Here is an 18,092-nt window from a genome sequence, read left to right as displayed (position 1 = left end):
CTATGCTGATTCTGCCTACATCCCCTTTTCTTCTCCTTATATCATTAGTTGCTCAGTTGTCTGGTTTGGCTCTAAATGTCACAATATTGGATGCTATAGCACTAAGATATATGTTAAGTTAACAGTGAAATGGAGAAGTATTCAGTGAAATGTTTCTAAAGAATTTGCAACCTGTAAATTAGTATCTTGTGGAACCATAATGAATGTATTACCTGTATCATAATTCAAAGACTTTCTGGAGTAGTTAATTGTAGATTATTTTCTATGAATTATTTTTGGCTGTGTAATATCAAGAGTTATAGTAGTGATACCAAAAATAAATATATTTTTTCCCCTCCACAAATATAAGGTTCACTATGAAGCAAGGTGGATGGAGAAAACGAGCCAGTGACAGAGATGGCTGGGGAACATGGGTAAGCTCATGCCATGAATCTTTCAACTAACAAATAAGCATAATTTGGGGGAGAATTAAATCTTTTTGTGTCACTTTAATGCAATTATTTTATTTCATTAATAAAGCATATTCACCACTGCAGTGCCAAAAAAGTAGTGGTAAAGTCATACTTTTCACTTCACATAGGACTGAAAATCATTCTTTCTGATATTCAGAAGTAACTTAAAGTTAACACATGAGATTTATAAAACATACATATGAATATTAGACATGCAACTGTTCCCATATGAAAAATGACATTGATACCATGTAGTTTATCGAACAGAGGCTAGGATCTTTCATCACTCAGCAGTCATAATGCAGTCTGTTTGATTTTGTTAGTATGTGAAGTTACCTGTTGTGTTTTCTAAAGCATAAGTTGTGAATTAGTCCATGTTATTTCCATTCAAGGGAGGATATATGTCTGCAAAAGTCCAGAAACTGGAAGATCAGTTTCGTTCAGAGGCAGCTATGCAACTTCAGAAAGATGGAAATTCATCCAGCATCTTCAGTGGAGTTGCCATCTTTGTCAATGGCTTTACAGGTGATGCTTTTATTTTTATAAACTGTTCAAAATGTCCTCTAGGAATATAGTTAGGGTTCAGAAAAAATTAATGAAAAATTAATATGTGGGCAAATGGCAAAGCTAACGTTCATTCTGTTCCTAACCAGAATCTTCTATAACATTGTTTGCTGAAAGAATTAGGGATCCAATTTTTGCTTGCCTAAATTCCCTGAATGAAATGTTCCAGAATGCAGTGCTTAATGTACTCCTATTTTGTTTTGATGTAGACCAGTTTAACTTAGTTTTACAATAAACTGTATACATAATTCCAAAATGCAAGCTCCAGATTCGCACATTCCTTTTCTGCTTCTTACCTGAGTTATGAAACTGAAGAGCAGGACTGGTGGGCATCTACTGAAAAGACACTTCTTTTGCTTGTTTGTGTGTTGTAGTCTTGATAGTTGAATGGACAGAAAACTTTTCTTTCAGTTACCATCTAAATTGTACAGTTGTGGAATGGCCAAAGAGATGCTCTGAAAACTAAAATTTAGACCTAATGGTAATAACTTGTTGCTGCTGGAGCACTCTCAGTAGTAGGGGAAAAAATACTTTCTTTAAGTACTCAAAAAGAAAAATGCTCTGTGAGAGGGTAGAAACGTTTTTCTCACTGTCATGGTATAAAAAAGAAAAAATTGAATATTGTATATTGTCCCACAGTATAGCATTCTGTTTCAGATCTTGCTTGTTTATACTAATAGCAGATATTTCTGTCAACTACTAGTATGGCTACTCAGAATGTTACTAAAGCAAAGCTATCTATGAATGAAAGAGAGGAATCAACATAATTGTCTGAATTTCAACTACAAAAACTGCAAGGAAGAGAGAATGAAATGTAGTATCCTGGACAAAGGGATAGCAGCTCTATTGGAATACTGAACAGCAGTTCTCCACATCAGAGCATTTTAGTGCAGTTCCCATTTATTTTACTGCAGTAGGAAATGAAGAAGAAATATTAAAACAAATATTAAAAGTAACCTAATGAAAAACAGTTGGTGGCAATTTTCAAAATTGACATATTACTGAGGGAGAGGTAGAACTGTGAAATCTAAATCTATATGGGTATTTTGACATAAATATTTATATATAATCAATAAAATACAGTATACACTGTTATATATGCTCTATATCTATATCCTTAGCATTTTGTTAAATAAATTAGCTGAAGAACAGCTCAATTCCAAAGCATGATACTTTCATTTTATGGTTTCTTTTAATATTTTTATGTATCTTGTATCTCTATTACAGATCCTTCTGCTGATGAATTGAGGCGGCTAATGATGTTGCATGGAGGACAATATCATGTATACTATTCTAGATCCAAAACAACGCACATTATTGCTACAAACCTTCCAAATGCCAAAATAAAGGAACTGAAGGGAGAAAAAGTAGTTCGACCAGACTGGATAATAGATAGGTAAACATTGGAGAATCATGAGCAGACTGATAATCCTATTTGAATATTCTGAATATGAGGTCCATAATTGCATTTAAAAACAGCACAGACATCATTGCAGTCTGAAAAACTGATCTTACTGAGATATGCTGATAAATATTTTCTGTCTTTATCATTGAGTGATGTTATTCTCATTAGGTGTTTAACATTAGCTTGTGGCTCTGTGATAGCACTGATCAAATCTAGTGGGAATTTCAAAACATTAAAAGTACAGATTATTAAGTAGAAAGCTTTATATAATATACATATTATATTTAAATAGTAAGAGTAATACAAACTAGATGACTAATGGGTAATTAAAATTGATTCCACAAACATAAAGCACTGTATGTGTGTTCAGAATAAGCTTTTTCAGAAACACTCAACTTACAAGTATTTCTGAATTGTGTTAATTCAGGACTAGAGATTAACAGCAAAGTTGAGTAGTGTTTCATCTGGCTGGAAATATTGTTGGCTATGAATTATCTATTAGCTTTAAGATAATGTTATAAATGATTACACATTTTATATAAATTTTAATTCTTAAGAAAAATAGATGATTTATAAAGCAAGTAAATTCCTTAAGTAATTACAATTTCTGAATTTCTGAATTTCTCATATGCATTAAACTTTATTAGATTATTTTATAGTCTTTAAAAATAACCAATTCTGCTGGAGAGTAATTTGAATTATATTGTACATATTGAAAAAATCATCTGTACTTGAGACTATCCCCAGTGTAGCAGATAAGATTGCACCATTCCCATAGAAACCTAATCACATAAACGCTAACAAGTTCTTGGTTTTTTTAATTGGGTAATGTGATCTTACTATAGTTTTCTTAATTGCACATGCATTGGCTTTTGAGTCTTTGCCAAATATCTTGTTAGTGTATAAATGGAAGCTAGATGGAAAGTACATCATAAAGAATTAGGGGTAACTGTTGCTATAATATTCCAATTCATTTCCCCAGATCATACCTGATTATCCTCCTTTTCTGTATGTTTGCTGCATTTATCACAGTGTATCACTTCAGAATATTCTGGGGTTATAAATGGAAATTGTGGAAGAACTTGCATTTGATTCACTAAATACTAAAAGTTAACAACATAAATAAAACTTTTAAAAGAATTATATACAATTAGAAGAAATACATTACTTCTCTATATGTACTTTCATGTTGATCTTGTAAAAAAAAAAGTCATATTAAGTGAATAAATTGAAAGATCATAAACAAGCCAATGTAGAAAAAACTTCTGTCTTATTATTTCCCTTATTTAAAAAAAAACCTCAAATCTATTTGGAGATTCAGGTTAGAAGAGGGAACTCAGTGCCTTCAGCAGCTGGAGGGAGTCTGTGATAGAGCACCTATGTTCCCACTTTCACTCACTCTTCAACCTGTGGTAGACAGTAAGACTAAGGAATGAGAACACAGCAAAGGAAGCAGAGCAAATCTCTATCATTGGCTGGCATCACAAAAGGAATTAAATGCCAGAAAACTGAACCCTGGTTACTTGCCTCTCCTATTTTTTTTATAGCAACATTTAAATTGAGGCATCCTTTTATTCAGAAACAGTTTGACTTGTATAGTTTCCTTGAAGATTTTTAGTTACGTTGCTGCCTCCTTTTTCCTTTTAATTAATGTAAGTCCCAAGGAATTGCTCAATTAGCATTTCCAATGTATGCCCAGTGGAATGTAAGTTTTTGTTTCTCAAATCATAATCACACATGTGAAACAATTTTGAAACATAAAGTGTTTTCAAAAGTTATTTCGGTAAAGTGTGTAAGAGGATGTCTCCTGTTCAGATGAAGTGTGCTTAAGTCTTGGGTATTTCTAAAGTGTTTGAGAGAAATAATATGAGTAATTAGAAATATGTAATATAATCAACAAGCCATTTAAAACCTGTCTCAATATGTTCCTGAAAGTAAGAACAATTGAATTTAGATTATATCCATCAAACACACTTACACACATCTATCAGCGAGGTGTTCAGAACAGGGAGGTATTCCACTGTATATAAAGACTGTTTTTTCATGAAGTTTTTGATCAATTAAAATTCTGACATTTTGTTATAGCATAAAGGCTGGACGACTCCTTTCATATATTCCTTATCAGCTTTACACAAAACAGACAAGTATTCAGAAAGGCCTCTGGTTTAATGCTATATGCAAGCCTGAAGATTCAGTCCCAGGTCCTAGCAATATCTCTGTGGAACTCAACAGGGTGTAAGTAATTATTTTGATTTTTGATTTAGTAATTGACATTATGTTTAAGACTAAGAATGTTGATGAGTTTATGTTGACATTATATATTCAACTATTTGAAGATATCAAAGTACATCTCAAATTATATTTTAAAACAAAATGGAATTAAATCTGAGACCCAGTGCAGTGTAATGGTTAAGGTGATTCTGTATTAAAGAAACCCAGGTTCAGGTCTACTCTCAGCTGTGGAAGCTTACTGGGAGACTTTGGGCCAGTCATTCTTTTTCAGCCCAACTCACCTCACAGAGTTCTTATGGTGGGGAAAAACAGGAGTGGGGAGTGCTGTATATGCTGCCTTCAGTTCCTGATCAAAAGGCCAGATATTAATCAAATAAATAAATAAATAAGACAAAACTAATTTCTTACTATTTTTTCATTTGTTTTCCAAATCAAGGTTCTTTCAAATGGATTGGTATTAAAGGGTTTTTTTTAGATAAGTGTATGCAACAATGTGATATTTAATCCTGATCTGATACATATATAAAGCTGGGTCCTTTGTACTATAGTAGTATAGATTTGTTTCAGTGCTCTTATAGTAAATTAGTATCAATTTTAAACATGTACACTTTGACCTTTGGTTTCTAAAAGTCAGTTGAGAGCTGTTTAGTCGTTATCCATGCCTTAGTCATGATGTCTCTCACTCATTTCTCTGCTATTTAGGACCTATTTATTTAGTGAACTTATTATTTATTAAACCTATACCCCATTACAGTCAGAAGACTCTCAGCAACTTCCAAGATATATACTACAATAACAATTAAAACATTCAGTGTAAAAACACCAGCATAAATGTCAAGAAATGATAATATATATCAATAATAAATTAAAATGGTACAATACAGTAAACCTCTATACCCTCCAAAATAATTCAGTTTTCAGTAACTTCCTGAAAGCCAGGAGGGAGGGGACAAGACTGATCTCCAAAGGAAGGTCATTCCAAAGCAATTGTGCTGCCAAAGAAAAGCAGTGTTGTCTAGCCTAAGTTCACCTCACCTCCTGGAAGTGTGGGACCACTATCAACTGTTCCCTGTAAGATATAATGGGTTGGGCCAATTTTGGTTAGAATAGGCAGTCCTGTAAGTACAGGTGTCAGGAGATGAAGAGCTTTACTCTTTAATTCAATACCAATAACTTAAATTGTAGCTAGAAACCTATGGTAACCAGCACAGGCCCTGCAAAATCAGCCCTGTACTGGTTATGTTCCCATTGCCAGGAGCTGACAAGCACACAAGTCACGTTCTAGACCAGTTGCAGTTTCCAAATAGTGTCTAAGGGTAGCCCCAGGTAAAATACATTGCAGTTGTACAGACAGGTGGTGATGATTTGATTTCATTTAATTTATTAAATTTATACACTGCCAGTTATAGCCAGGTCCTCTCATGCCAGGTAGGGCTGCAACTAGTGCACCAATGTTTTATTATTATGCAACCCATTTCCAGCATAATAGCAGCAATTGAGTATATTACTAATATGGGTCTGTTTTTTTAACTTTTGGGGATTCCACAGTTTTGAATCTTACATTAAAATGTGTATTTTGTTCCTTATACTATGAATTGTAGCATCAGCGAGGAAATTTATTGTTTTGAAGTATGTTATTTTTCCATATAAAACATCCAAGATATTTAACATACACTTAAAAATAAAAGCCCAATGTTAAGAACAAACCTGCCAGAAACTGGTTAAATGAATGAAATACTGGCTAGGTAACTTTGGGCCAGTCACTCTCAGCCCAACCCACCTCACAGGGTTGTTGTGGGGAAAATAGGAGGCAGAAGTATGAGGTATTTCTCAGCCTTGAGTTGACCAATATACAGATAGTCCCCAGTTTAAGAACAAGTTCTGTTCTCAGGGTTTGTCCTTAAGTCGAATTTGTATGCAAGCCAGAACAGTATCATTGTGTAATACTGTATAAGTAGTATTGTGTAATGAATTCGATCCATTTTGTATTTAACTCGAATCATTGTGTATTTAACTTGAATTTTGCAACAGTAGGCTCCGTTCTTAACCATGGGTCGCCCTTAAACTAAGCATTCTTAATCCAAGGACTACCTGTATTAAAAAGGTGGGATAAAAATATAATGATGATGATGATGATAATTAGATGTCAGGACAGAATTTCTGTATCTCTTTGCTGCTTCTTGTGGTTGTGATTTTTACACCTCCAATCTGGTAGCCCCTAAATATTTCCACATCTTACTAAGATGTGGGAAGGGGTAATTGTTCTATTGAATAAATAGAGTGGCAGTATTTGTGTTACATGCTATAGCAAAACCAAATCACATTATTTTTGGTGGTGGGAAAGCATTACAATGGTACCTCGGTTCATGAACTTAATTCATTCCACGATTCTGATCGCCAACCGAATTGGTCTACAACCGAATCAAAATTTCCCATAAGGTTCAATGTAAATAAGGTTAATCCATTCTGAACCATATGTATTTTTTTTTTTAACCACAAAAATATGAAACAAAGTACAGTATAGTATGAAGAGAGAGAACACTAACCTTGCTTGAGGCAACACCAAAAAGCTTCACAGCAAGTGTCTGTCTGCGACCACGATCTCACCTAGAGGAAGCCACAACCACGTGTCAGAGCAGGGAAGATGGCCACGGGTTGTGTTCATCACCCGATGCAGAGTTCGCGAATGGAAGCAAAAATTTGCGAACGCTGCTGTTCGCAAACTGAATTGTTCGTGAAAAGAAGCGTTCGTTAACCGAGGTATTACTGTATTAGGTTACCTGTTACAGTGGTTTTGCAGTTATTCTTCTGTAGGATTGTATACCTGCTTAAACACTGTGCATGAATTCTGAATGTGTGTATATATATGGAATAGAAATAGAAACCTGTCCCACTAAACCATAATGTGGTATGTTTGGTTTGGTCTTAATGTATAATTTGAGACATTTTAGTTTATAACCCATAATTATGGCTTACTGTTCAATGGAATCAGTTGCAAGTAATGAAACCAGATGTTGGGACACAAATACACAAGGATAGGATATGTGTTATAATATCACCATGCACATGCACCTTTTGGTTTGCTGCAGCCACTATGACATGTTTGACAAACTATGGCTAAAACAAACCATGACCTAACAATATGTTGTATTGGTATTGAAAGAGATAAATTATTTTTACATCTAATTCTCTTTTGCTCTCATGTGTCACACTTCTAAGCCATGTTTACTACCTACACTTGATGCTCTAAGAAAAACTAATGAAAGACATATTTACATGAAAACACACATTAATATTACCTTGAATATGTGATTGTTTCCAATCAACTTTTTCCCACGGTGTATACTAAAATATAATTTATGATTTCATAATGTTGCTTGTGGTGTCTTTGTTCCAGTTAAGTATTTCATTAGATAAAACTGAACTGAGCAAGAGCACACTTCAAAAATCCTCAGAACATTGTTTGTTAGTCTAAAGTGTTTCAGGCTTATGATACTTCCTTAGGGGCAGCTTTATGAAATGTAAGTCATTCAAAGGCTAATTAAAGCTTTGTCACTGTCTCAAACTGGCATACTTGGAAAAGAGAACTTGGAAAAGAAAAAAGTATTCTTCTTGTTTGTACTGTGATATGATTAGGTGCAGGAGTAATGCTGTCTCTTTAATTATCCAAAAGTCAGCAAGTGTAAGATAAAATCCTGCTTTTCCCTCCATTTCCTTTACCTGTGCCAGAATACTGAGAAAGATCTTCTTTTATTTTACACTACAGTTTAGAGAATACCTCAAATAATCAAAACTTGGCCTTTCTTTCATTCTCTAATCTGTAGCATATGACAGTTCAGGGAATGGAACAGTATCTGTTGAGTGTCCTATTTAGCAATAGATTGGGTGCACTTAGATCTGAATGTATCAGGTAACTAGGTGTACCAGCCAGTACGTATGTCGATCTGAATTGCTTTCTCTGGAAATATCTTGATTCTTGGAATAGTAGATACGTAGGCTTGTAAGATTTTTAATGTTAATGCTGTTAACATTTATGTAATATTCTATTTATGATTAAGTAATTAAATAAAATGCATATAATACAGTGTACATGTATTGAAAAGGTGACAAATGTATAACAAAGTTAAAATCTCTGGAGAATGCCTCTTAAGGGTAGAACATTTTAATAGTTATACAAGTCCCATTGAGTTCAGCAGTTATTCTTCATAGAAAAGGATTACAATAAAAAAGAGGAAACTGTTTAACCTTTGTCTTATATATTTGTTTTATCCATTTTCTCCATTTTAGAAATAGTCTTGTAAAGAAGCATGAAGTAGAGAATGAAATGAAAACAAATGGAATGAGTAAATCAAAGAAAGAAGCTGAAACTACAGGATTCTTGGAGTTGGAGCAAGCTCTTTCCAGAAGCAAACAGAATGGAATTCATCAGAAAGACGACGTTTCCATTTTTAATGGACATACTCATAGTTCCAACAGTGCCTTAAAGACGCAGGATGGTTTGCTGCACTCTGACAAAAGTGTTATAAGCAGACTGTCTCCTGTGCATGAAGAAGAAAGGAAAGAAAGCACTGACTTTAGAGACTGCTGTATGCAGCATTTGCAACAAAGCAACAGAAATACAGAACTCTTAAAAAATGTGCACAGGACTATGAGTAATTCATCATTTTCATCTTTGCACAGTAATATTAAAATAAATGGTGCTCATCACTATACTGTTCAGGGGCCTTCAAGCACAAAAAGCACTACTTCAGTACCTGCTCCTAGTAAGGTAGATAATTCACCTCTGTCCAAACCTTCTAATGGCAATTTCATTTCAGATTTTTACTCTCGTTCAAGATTGCATCATATATCTACCTGGAAGTGTGAATTTACCGAGTTTGTCAACACGCTACAGAGACAAAACAATGCTAGTTTCCCAGGAAGAGAAAAGTTGAAAAAAATGAAAGCAGGACAATCTACAATTAATAAAGCTGACTTAGGTAAAAAGATTTTAAAGTTATATTTAAAAAGTTGCCACATACTTTGTTTTTAAATGAAAAATTGGATATTTTGATTAGCTACATTTCTGTGCAGTGATGCCCAGTTTGGTCTACAAGATATTTTGACATGGAAATATAAAAGAAAACCCAGATTCCTCTCATACCAGTTAAAGATGCCTGTTTTGGCCAGAACATAAGCGTTTGTGAATAGGAGTGTATAGCACAGGGGTTCCCATTCTGCACCCCCAGGGAGTGCAAGATGGAATTTCAGGGGGTGCAACAATTTTATGCACTGAGTTAAAAGCTTTTTTTTTTAATTCAATTTGTCCACCCGCTTTAGAAATTAGACTTCTTCATCTTCAAATGTGTTATTACTTTTGTAGGGGGTGTGAACATTAATCAAGCATTTCCTAGGGGTGTGGGGCATAGAAAAGGTTGGGAACCACTAGTATATCATAAGAATTTACTGAAGATCAGGTGGGAGATGCTAGGCAATTTGAAATTTTCAATAGTTTGGTGTTGTTTCTTGCCTGGATGTCTAGATTCTGGTCCAGGAAGTTGAACTGCTGGTAACCTTGGCTTCAAGCTGCTGACAAGCAGGTCTGTTTGATGTGATTGTCTTAATTTCAGATGAACTGGCAGATCTGACGTATATTACCAAAACCTGGCTGGGATAAGGCCAGAGATGTTGCCCTCTTGGAGATTTGCCTGCCTGGGTTTTGTTCTGGTCCTTGAGTACCTTTAACTCCAGGATTGGGAAAGAGTGACAGTGATCTTGAAAGACTGTAATTGAGGCCCTGCCATTTCTGGAACACTTGAAACTTATTCCTGGCTGCTGTTGGAGCTTCCCCTTCTTTTGGTGTTGGAGGATTTCAATCTTCATGCTCTGGGGGAGGGGTCTGGGAAGGCTGATGGCGATCATGGGTTTGCCCAGGTAATCTCAGGCCTAACACATAGTGGGGGACTTTGTCTTTGCTTCAAAGTGTTTGGTGCATGATGTGGATATAAGGACATTCTTTGCCATAGCCAAATCACTTTCTGATTCTGATTATATTTATCACTGCTCAGGTCAGGACGTCCACAGCGAAGAGAGATTCAGGCATTTTATAGATTCTGAAGGGGATTTTGGGGATTTTCCCAGCAATTTACCAGGCGGTTCTATTGAATGCCTGGTTGAGCTTTGGAAGTGGGTGACAATTTGGGCCCTTAACATGATTGCTCCTGAATGGCCTGTTTCCATTAGCCAGTACTCAAAAACTCCTTGGTTTACTGAAGAGCAATAGATGCAATATCTGGAGCACCAGTAGAGGAAGATGAAGAGTGAATCTAACAGACATTGATGAGAGGTGCACCATGGTGATAAATGTGGCAAAGAGCCAGGCCTTCTTCCTTTTTATTATGTTGGTAGATTGTCATTCAGCAGCACAATTCAGTGTGACTCACTTCCTATTGGGGAGAAATTTATTTTTATTTTAAAAGACTTACATAGCTACCCATATTGTAACAACAATCCTGGGTGGTGCACAAAACAGTAAAACAACAGAACCCCCAAACCAACAAAATCAACATCAGTGAAAACTATAAATGGATTAAAAATCTCCCAGCAGGGTGCTGTGACCTTTTTGTACAACATTTGCCTGTAAAGTTGCTCATATTGACTTTTCATGGGTGAGACTGATGACTGGGTCAAGTTCTTATAATATTATTCAGAACTTCTTTCAGCCTGTGGACTTCAATGAAATATATAGAATATACTTTGACAAGAGCCCTGGCACCTGTGAGTCAGATCCATGCCCTTCCTACTCAGGGCAGAAGGGGATGTGAACAGCTGGGTATAGGTGGTAGGCAGTGCTTCGCTAGAGAAGGAAGTGTTGAAGAAGAATGTTGTACACTTCTTCCTCAAGAAACTTTCCCTGAACAACTGTTGCCCAATCTCCAACCTCCCCATTTTGAGAAAGTGGTGGGGTGTCAGTTGCTCTAGAGGAAGCGGGTTATCTGGACTTTTTTTAGTCATGGTTCAATTTGGGCATAGAACACTGGTTAATAATTTGCTCTGGGACATGGATGGAGGATGCACCTCTTTTAGTCCTATCAAATTTCATGGCATCATTTGATATCATTGACCCTAGTATTTTTCTGAAATGTCTTCAAGGGGATTGGAGGAACTGTTTTATAGAGATCCTGTTCTTTTCTAAATGGATAGTTCCAGGTGGTGGGGGTGGGAGAGAAGAGATTGACCCAGTGGGCACTCTCCTATATATCCCAGGCTGAACTAGGGATGCTGTAAAGACTTGGAGATAATTAGGGACTGCATAGGACAAAACAAGTTAAAACTGACCCCTTAGCAAGACAGAGGTATTGTTAGTTCATAAAGGTTCTCTGCTAGCTCTGGTATTAATTCTGGGTGGATAGGTAATACTCCTAAGGAAGCAGGTCTGTGACTTGGGAGTCCTCCTGATATAGCTACAGTAGGTGAGGAGACGATGTCTAAAGAGGTCTTTACTCAGCTTTTGTTAGTGTGCCAGTTGCAGCTGTGTCTGGAAGAAGAAGATCTGATAATGGTGACTCACACCCTTATCACCACAAGACTAGAATATGGCAGTGTGCTGTACATGGGGTTCTCTTTGAAGACCATACAGAAGCTGCAGTTGGTACCAAATGCAGCAGATGGTTTATTGGCAGGTGAGATCCATCATAACTATTAACACCAGTGCTGTGGGCCTTGCACTGTGTTCTAGTAGGTTTCAAAGTGCTGGTTTTAACCTATGAAGCCCTGTACAGGTTGATTTTCCAGGTACCTTCAAGACCACTTTTCTAGCCAAAATCAGCCCATTCTATATGCCTGTCACAGGAGAAGCTGCTAGTGGTTCCATACTTTAGTGTATGAGAAGAGAGAAACTGTTCCTTGGGGCTGGTCCCTTTTCTAATGGAACTGCCTCCCTCTAGAAGTTGGCAACCATCCTGTTAACATTCCAGAAATTGGTCAAACTGAAGAATATTTGAAGAGCTGTCTTATTTTGTTGATTGTTCCAGGTGATCTTATTGTTGTCTTATATATTGTTACGTTGTTTATATTTGTAGTTTTGATATTAACCTCTGAGAGTCCTTGGAAATTATAGAGGTATACTTACTAAATAAATCTCCATAGCTGTAAGAGATTTGAAAAACTTTGTTGTCACTGTCTCATTTTGGGCAATTTTTTTTTGTGCTTGCAGTTTAAGTATCAAAATACTTTTTTGTTCATAAATTATGACAGAATACCTTAATTATAAATCAGTTATCTGAAATGTTAAGCTTTATCATAATTATTATAGGGGTAGAAATGATGTAAAGTATAATTATTTTTATCATTTTGAGGAAATTATTTCATTGCGTTCAGACAACTGATTGTTACGTTCATGAAGGATTAGGGATTGGTAGAATTACTTCTACGTGCTATTCTGTAGCCCAGCAGTATAGATGTACACTAATATCAGAAGAGTTGGGGGGAAACATGAATGGTTCCTCCTTGAAAATGGTCATTTCTGGTAATGTTTAGCTCATGATAGCAGATTTGTGCCAGGGAGAGGGCATATTCAGTTATCCAGATGAAGAAAAATTGTAATGTTTATATTGAGTCTTCAAGTTTAAACCAAATAAAACTAGAAAATAAAACTCTAAAACCTATAAATAAGCTAGTTGTAGAGAGCAATATTTAAAGTAGTTGTGGTCAGTTTCTAATGCTGCATCTGAATTTGTATTTTTAACCTTGTTTTATCTTTTAAGGAATTTACTGTTAACAAAATTGGTATCTGCATATTGTAAATGGATATCAAATTGCTAATTATTCAGCAATAAAGCAGTTTCCCTTAACTTTACAAGGCAATCATATGCATACCTACCCAGAAGTAAATTTCTTTGAGTTTAATGGGACTTACTCCCAAGGAACTAGATATAACATTACATCTTGGGAATTATACTGATTTCTTTAAAGTATTTTGTGGCACTTTTACTTCAGGAATAATGACATTTACTATTATCCATTTATTTTATTTCTATACTGTTCTTTCTTCTAGAGCAACTGATGTAATAGTTGATTCCCATTTTGACAGAGATTCAGTAGACTCTTATTCAAACATCCAGGGCCATTGTCAGTGAAATGACCTACCTCCTGACCAGATCAAGTCTCCACTGTAATGAAGGGATATATACTGATTCTAAAGGGAAAATTGTTTCTTAAAACCCCATGTGATAATAATGTAGCAATAAATCTTGACTCTGTGAGAATCATGTTTGGAGAAAAAATATTTTTCAATATTAGGCAATTGCCAAAGAGCCTGACAGCCAGTATGAAATTTTAAAATTGTAAACGTTTGTGGTTTTCTTGTTTCACTTTCAAGCAGAAAGAAAAATGTTTAGTTCAAACAAAAGCTAGAATCCAGCTTTATTGCCTACACTAGCAGCTATCAATAATCTTTCATTATCTTCATTTAAGCTCTTGTCATGCTAATTATAAAGAAGACCATTTTTTTTCAGCAAACTCACAGAGCAGTTTTGTTTCCTTACTAGAATGTATGTATGTATGTATGTATGTATGTATGTATGTATGTATTTACAGTCTAAGACCAAGTCACAAAATGTAAAATGTAGCACACCATTAATGTATGCATAAGTAACAATTTGTACGTATATACGAGGAAGAAACACTATAAAATTAACAACTCATGGAAGGCACCAAATGGTTTTTGTAAGCTAAGGCTACAAATAAAAATTTTGCTATTGCCTTTGAAACACCTCAGTATTGATTGTTTAGTAAGACTACTTCAATCTCTCCTCATCGTGAGTGGAGTTTATCAGATTCAAGAGTAGGTATATTAGCTCTGATCACCAATGTGGGTACAGTGGGCACCTTAAAAGGATATGTGAAACAGATTCAACGTCTAAATAAATATCCAGTCTTCATATGGAAGGTTGGCATATCAACCAGCTGTCACCCTAGTAGGGACAGCATCTTTACAGGCTAGGGAAAAGACCCTTCTATGTGGGGCATACAGAATCTCATAGAAGCAATTGGGGAGTGTCCAGGGGGAGAAAGCAATTTGTCTGAATGAGAGATGGGAAAGTTTGGCTCTGTCTACCTGAATGTCTAAGTCCCATATCCTTTGCTTAAGTTCTACCAGGGCTTTTTTCTAGGCCTAAAGCAAGTAGGGCTGGTATTGACAGTCCACACTATCTCAGATGGTGGTCTATTTGCTTTTTCAGAGTAGACTGATGTATATCGTAGAATGAGATGTACCAGTAAGATTCCCCAAATGATTTGCTTTGCCTAGAATCTTAGCCAACATAATCTTGCACAGATCTTGAATGAGTTGCAACCTAGCACTAATCTGGTGATGGCATTAGAAGTCAAGGAATATATGCTCTTGATTTTAAGAATGTTGTTTGTATTTGTTCAGGGATTGAGAAGTTTTTGTAAATACTCATATGAGATCCATATAGCAACATGCCAAGAAAATAAGGTCGCATTAACTTTTTTGGCTTGTGGCACCCAAAGAATGACTTTTATTAGCACTTATGTCAGATATTTTCATTATAGATAAAGCAGCCCAGATTGTCTTTGTGTTCAGTGTATCAGAACAGCTCCAAAGCTGTGTACTATGTTCTTGAAATTGTTTGCTTTTACTAATGCATCTGTTCTTGAAAAAAGTATTGCACTTGACAATTGAGTATTCATGCCTTTAAAAACCTAGAACTGTTTTAGAGTTCTGTAGTTTCTTTTATATTTTATAAAAAGTAGTTATAAATGAAGAATGGGGAGATAAGTTTTAAGGTTAAATTTTTAGCTTTATTAGAAAAAATGGATAGTTATTTAGCCAGAATTAAATTATCTGTTTGCCTTGTTTTACTAGAGAACACATCCTTCTTGAGTTCAGCCAAGCATCAGTGCTGCATAATGCATGTGGATATGGACTGCTTCTTTGTATCAGTGGGTATCCGAGATAGACCAGATCTAAAAGGTTAGTATTAATATCTAAATCAAATGTTTTTTAAAAATATTTAATTTAAATGTTCATTTAAATAAATGTTCATTTTTAAAAAAAATACTGTTTAAAGTGTTTTGTTACACAGATACTTATTGACATGAAAAAAATTAATAGAAAAAGTAAATATAAAGATATAAGTACAATCAAATTTCTGCCATTTGGTCCATCTTTAAAGGACACAAATATTGTTTCCTGTTAAAAGCTATAGAAGAAATTACATTTCTCTTTTACTACTCTTAATGATTAAGAACACACACACACGCACGCGCACACACACCCCTCAACCCAGAGTTTTACAGTCACATACAGCTGGAAAGATTCCAAAATTTGATATGCAAGTTGTTTCCTTGTTTCATATCATATAGTATGAAGGAATATCATCCAGGAATCTTCATCAACAGGGAATTTCATAGTGTGAATGTCCCATAGAAAATAGCTTAAACTGTGTATCAACTAATCATACTTAATTTCTATGAATGAGAGGCTGTGGGTGTATTTGTAATCCTGAAAAGCCATACACATAGAAGAATGTACACAGGGAGAACTAGTTAATGATTTAATTCTAATTACAGGTAGGTCATGATTAGTGCAAGTTCAAATAAAGCAACATTCAATTTAGTGCAAATTGTTAATTGATACCAAGTTGCATTTAATGCGACCCAAAATTCAGTTAATGCGAGGCTAGTGCATGCACAGTTGCGGTTGGGGTTTTAGAAAGTGCTAATCTGTGTGTGTATAAAATGGAGAAAAGGAAGATTCCATCAGATGAAAACAATACAGTTTTAAAAAGAAGAGACTCGTTATTACATTAGAGCAACAATTCGATGTAATTAAGCAACATGAACGTGGTCATAGCAATGCTAAAATAAGATGACATGTTGGAATGCTTGAATCTACAGTAGAATTTTTTTGTTTTTATTTTGCTTTCTATAACTATTCTGTGACTTTGTTAACCATAAATTTAAATTATAAGTATATTCTTTTTATCCTTTACTGTAATATTTTATTAATATAATATAAAAATTATGTTTAAATTGTCCATTAATATCAACAAAAATGTTCTGGTTTCAGTTGAATCTTAACCTTTAAAATTCTTTGTATTTGAACCCAAAGTTTTACGGGTTTTTTTACAAGTCCACCAGGCATAATAAAATGACCCTTTGTGTTGCCCGGATTTCCAACATAAATCTGAAGTACCCTTATACATTCTGGCTAATATTTCTGGAGTCATATACCAATGGTATATGATTTTATAGAAATTCTCTTTTAAGATAACATAATGTGAATTTCAGTCCTTTCTACTACATGTTTTCCCACTATTCCAACATATGTCCAAATTCTTAGCCCATTTTATCAGACACTCTTTCATTTGTTCATCCTCCATTTCAAAACTTCAGCAAGAGTTTATACATTTTGGCAGCTACATATTCATTATTTGTACATAATTCAACTTCAAATATCTACCTTGAATCTTTCTCTTAGCTGTACGTACGAAAACCATTGAAAACTAAATGTTTTATGTTCTTGTTCTAACAACTCTCGATAGGTTAACCATTTCTCTTTACCTACTGTTTCTTTCCTATGAAATGCTTCTTGTAGCATTTTATAGGAAAGGCATACTTGGGCACAGTCTGGGTTTATATCTAATCCATATTCTCAATATGGCACTTCTGACATAGTGATTTTTAAAATCTACATTAACCTTAACTTTATTGTACCATAGAAAACCATGCCATCTGAACCTCAGATTGTGCTCTTCTAATTCTAAAATTCTTTGATTTCTCAGCAACACCCACTCTTTCATCCAAACCAAACAGCTGGCTGCAAACTACAGTTTTAAATCAGGCAATCCCAATCCTCCTCGTTCTTTTGCATCTTGGAGGACTTTTCTATTTAACCCTTGACTTTCCTTGCCATACAAACCTAGATATATTTTTGTGCCATTGCTTAAATGTTACATTGGTTGTATTGTTCGAAACAAAAGCATCATTCTAGGCAGTACAGTCATTTTTATAACAGAGATTCTCCCCAAGAATGAAAATTGTAGTTTCTCCCATCTTAATATGTTCTTCTTAATTTCATTTCATGTCTGAACATGATGGTTCTGAAATAACATACAATTCATATTAGTCGTAGTAATACCCAAGTATTTTACTTTTTCTCAATCTTAAAACCAGTTTTTTCCAACAGTTTCATTTGGTCTTCCATTTTCATATTTTTTTGTTAATATCTTTGTCTTTTGATTGTTAATTTTAAAACCAGCTAATGCCCTAAAATCCTTTAGTTTTTCCATTAATATTTCTATTCCTTCCAAAGGGTCTTCCAAAATTATCACCAAATCATCAGCAAACACCAATAATTTATATATTTCCTTTTTAATCCTCACTCCAGCAATTCTCTCCTCTTGTCTTATGTCTCTGTTCAATACTTCCAAAGC

The 18,092-nt window shown here is 34.9% G+C and overlaps 1 protein-coding gene across 6 annotated transcripts in view; it reads left to right on the top strand.

Annotated features, from left to right (window-relative positions):
* The window catches only part of REV1 (REV1 DNA directed polymerase), a 71,388-nt gene that overhangs the window by 9,117 nt on the left and 44,179 nt on the right, over nt 1–18,092 (top strand). For all 6 annotated transcript variants that reach the window (XM_088145033.1, XM_088145036.1, XM_088145038.1 and 3 more), the window contains 6 exons: nt 350–413; nt 845–977; nt 2,244–2,412; nt 4,507–4,656; nt 8,941–9,632; nt 15,521–15,628. In XM_088145033.1, coding sequence (XP_088001159.1) covers nt 357–413; nt 845–977; nt 2,244–2,412; nt 4,507–4,656; nt 8,941–9,632; nt 15,521–15,628 — 1,309 coding nt within the window. In that variant the 5' untranslated portion in view covers nt 350–356. The remainder of the gene's footprint in view (nt 1–349; nt 414–844; nt 978–2,243; nt 2,413–4,506; nt 4,657–8,940; nt 9,633–15,520; nt 15,629–18,092) is intronic.

Source organism: Python bivittatus, unplaced genomic scaffold (genome assembly GCF_059951505.1).
Source record: "Python bivittatus isolate LINGU-HERP-01145 unplaced genomic scaffold, Pbiv_v1 ctg000350_np1212, whole genome shotgun sequence".
In the NCBI taxonomy this organism is placed as follows: Eukaryota; Metazoa; Chordata; class Lepidosauria; order Squamata; family Pythonidae; genus Python; species Python bivittatus.
This window is presented reverse-complemented; position numbering and strand designations above follow the sequence as displayed.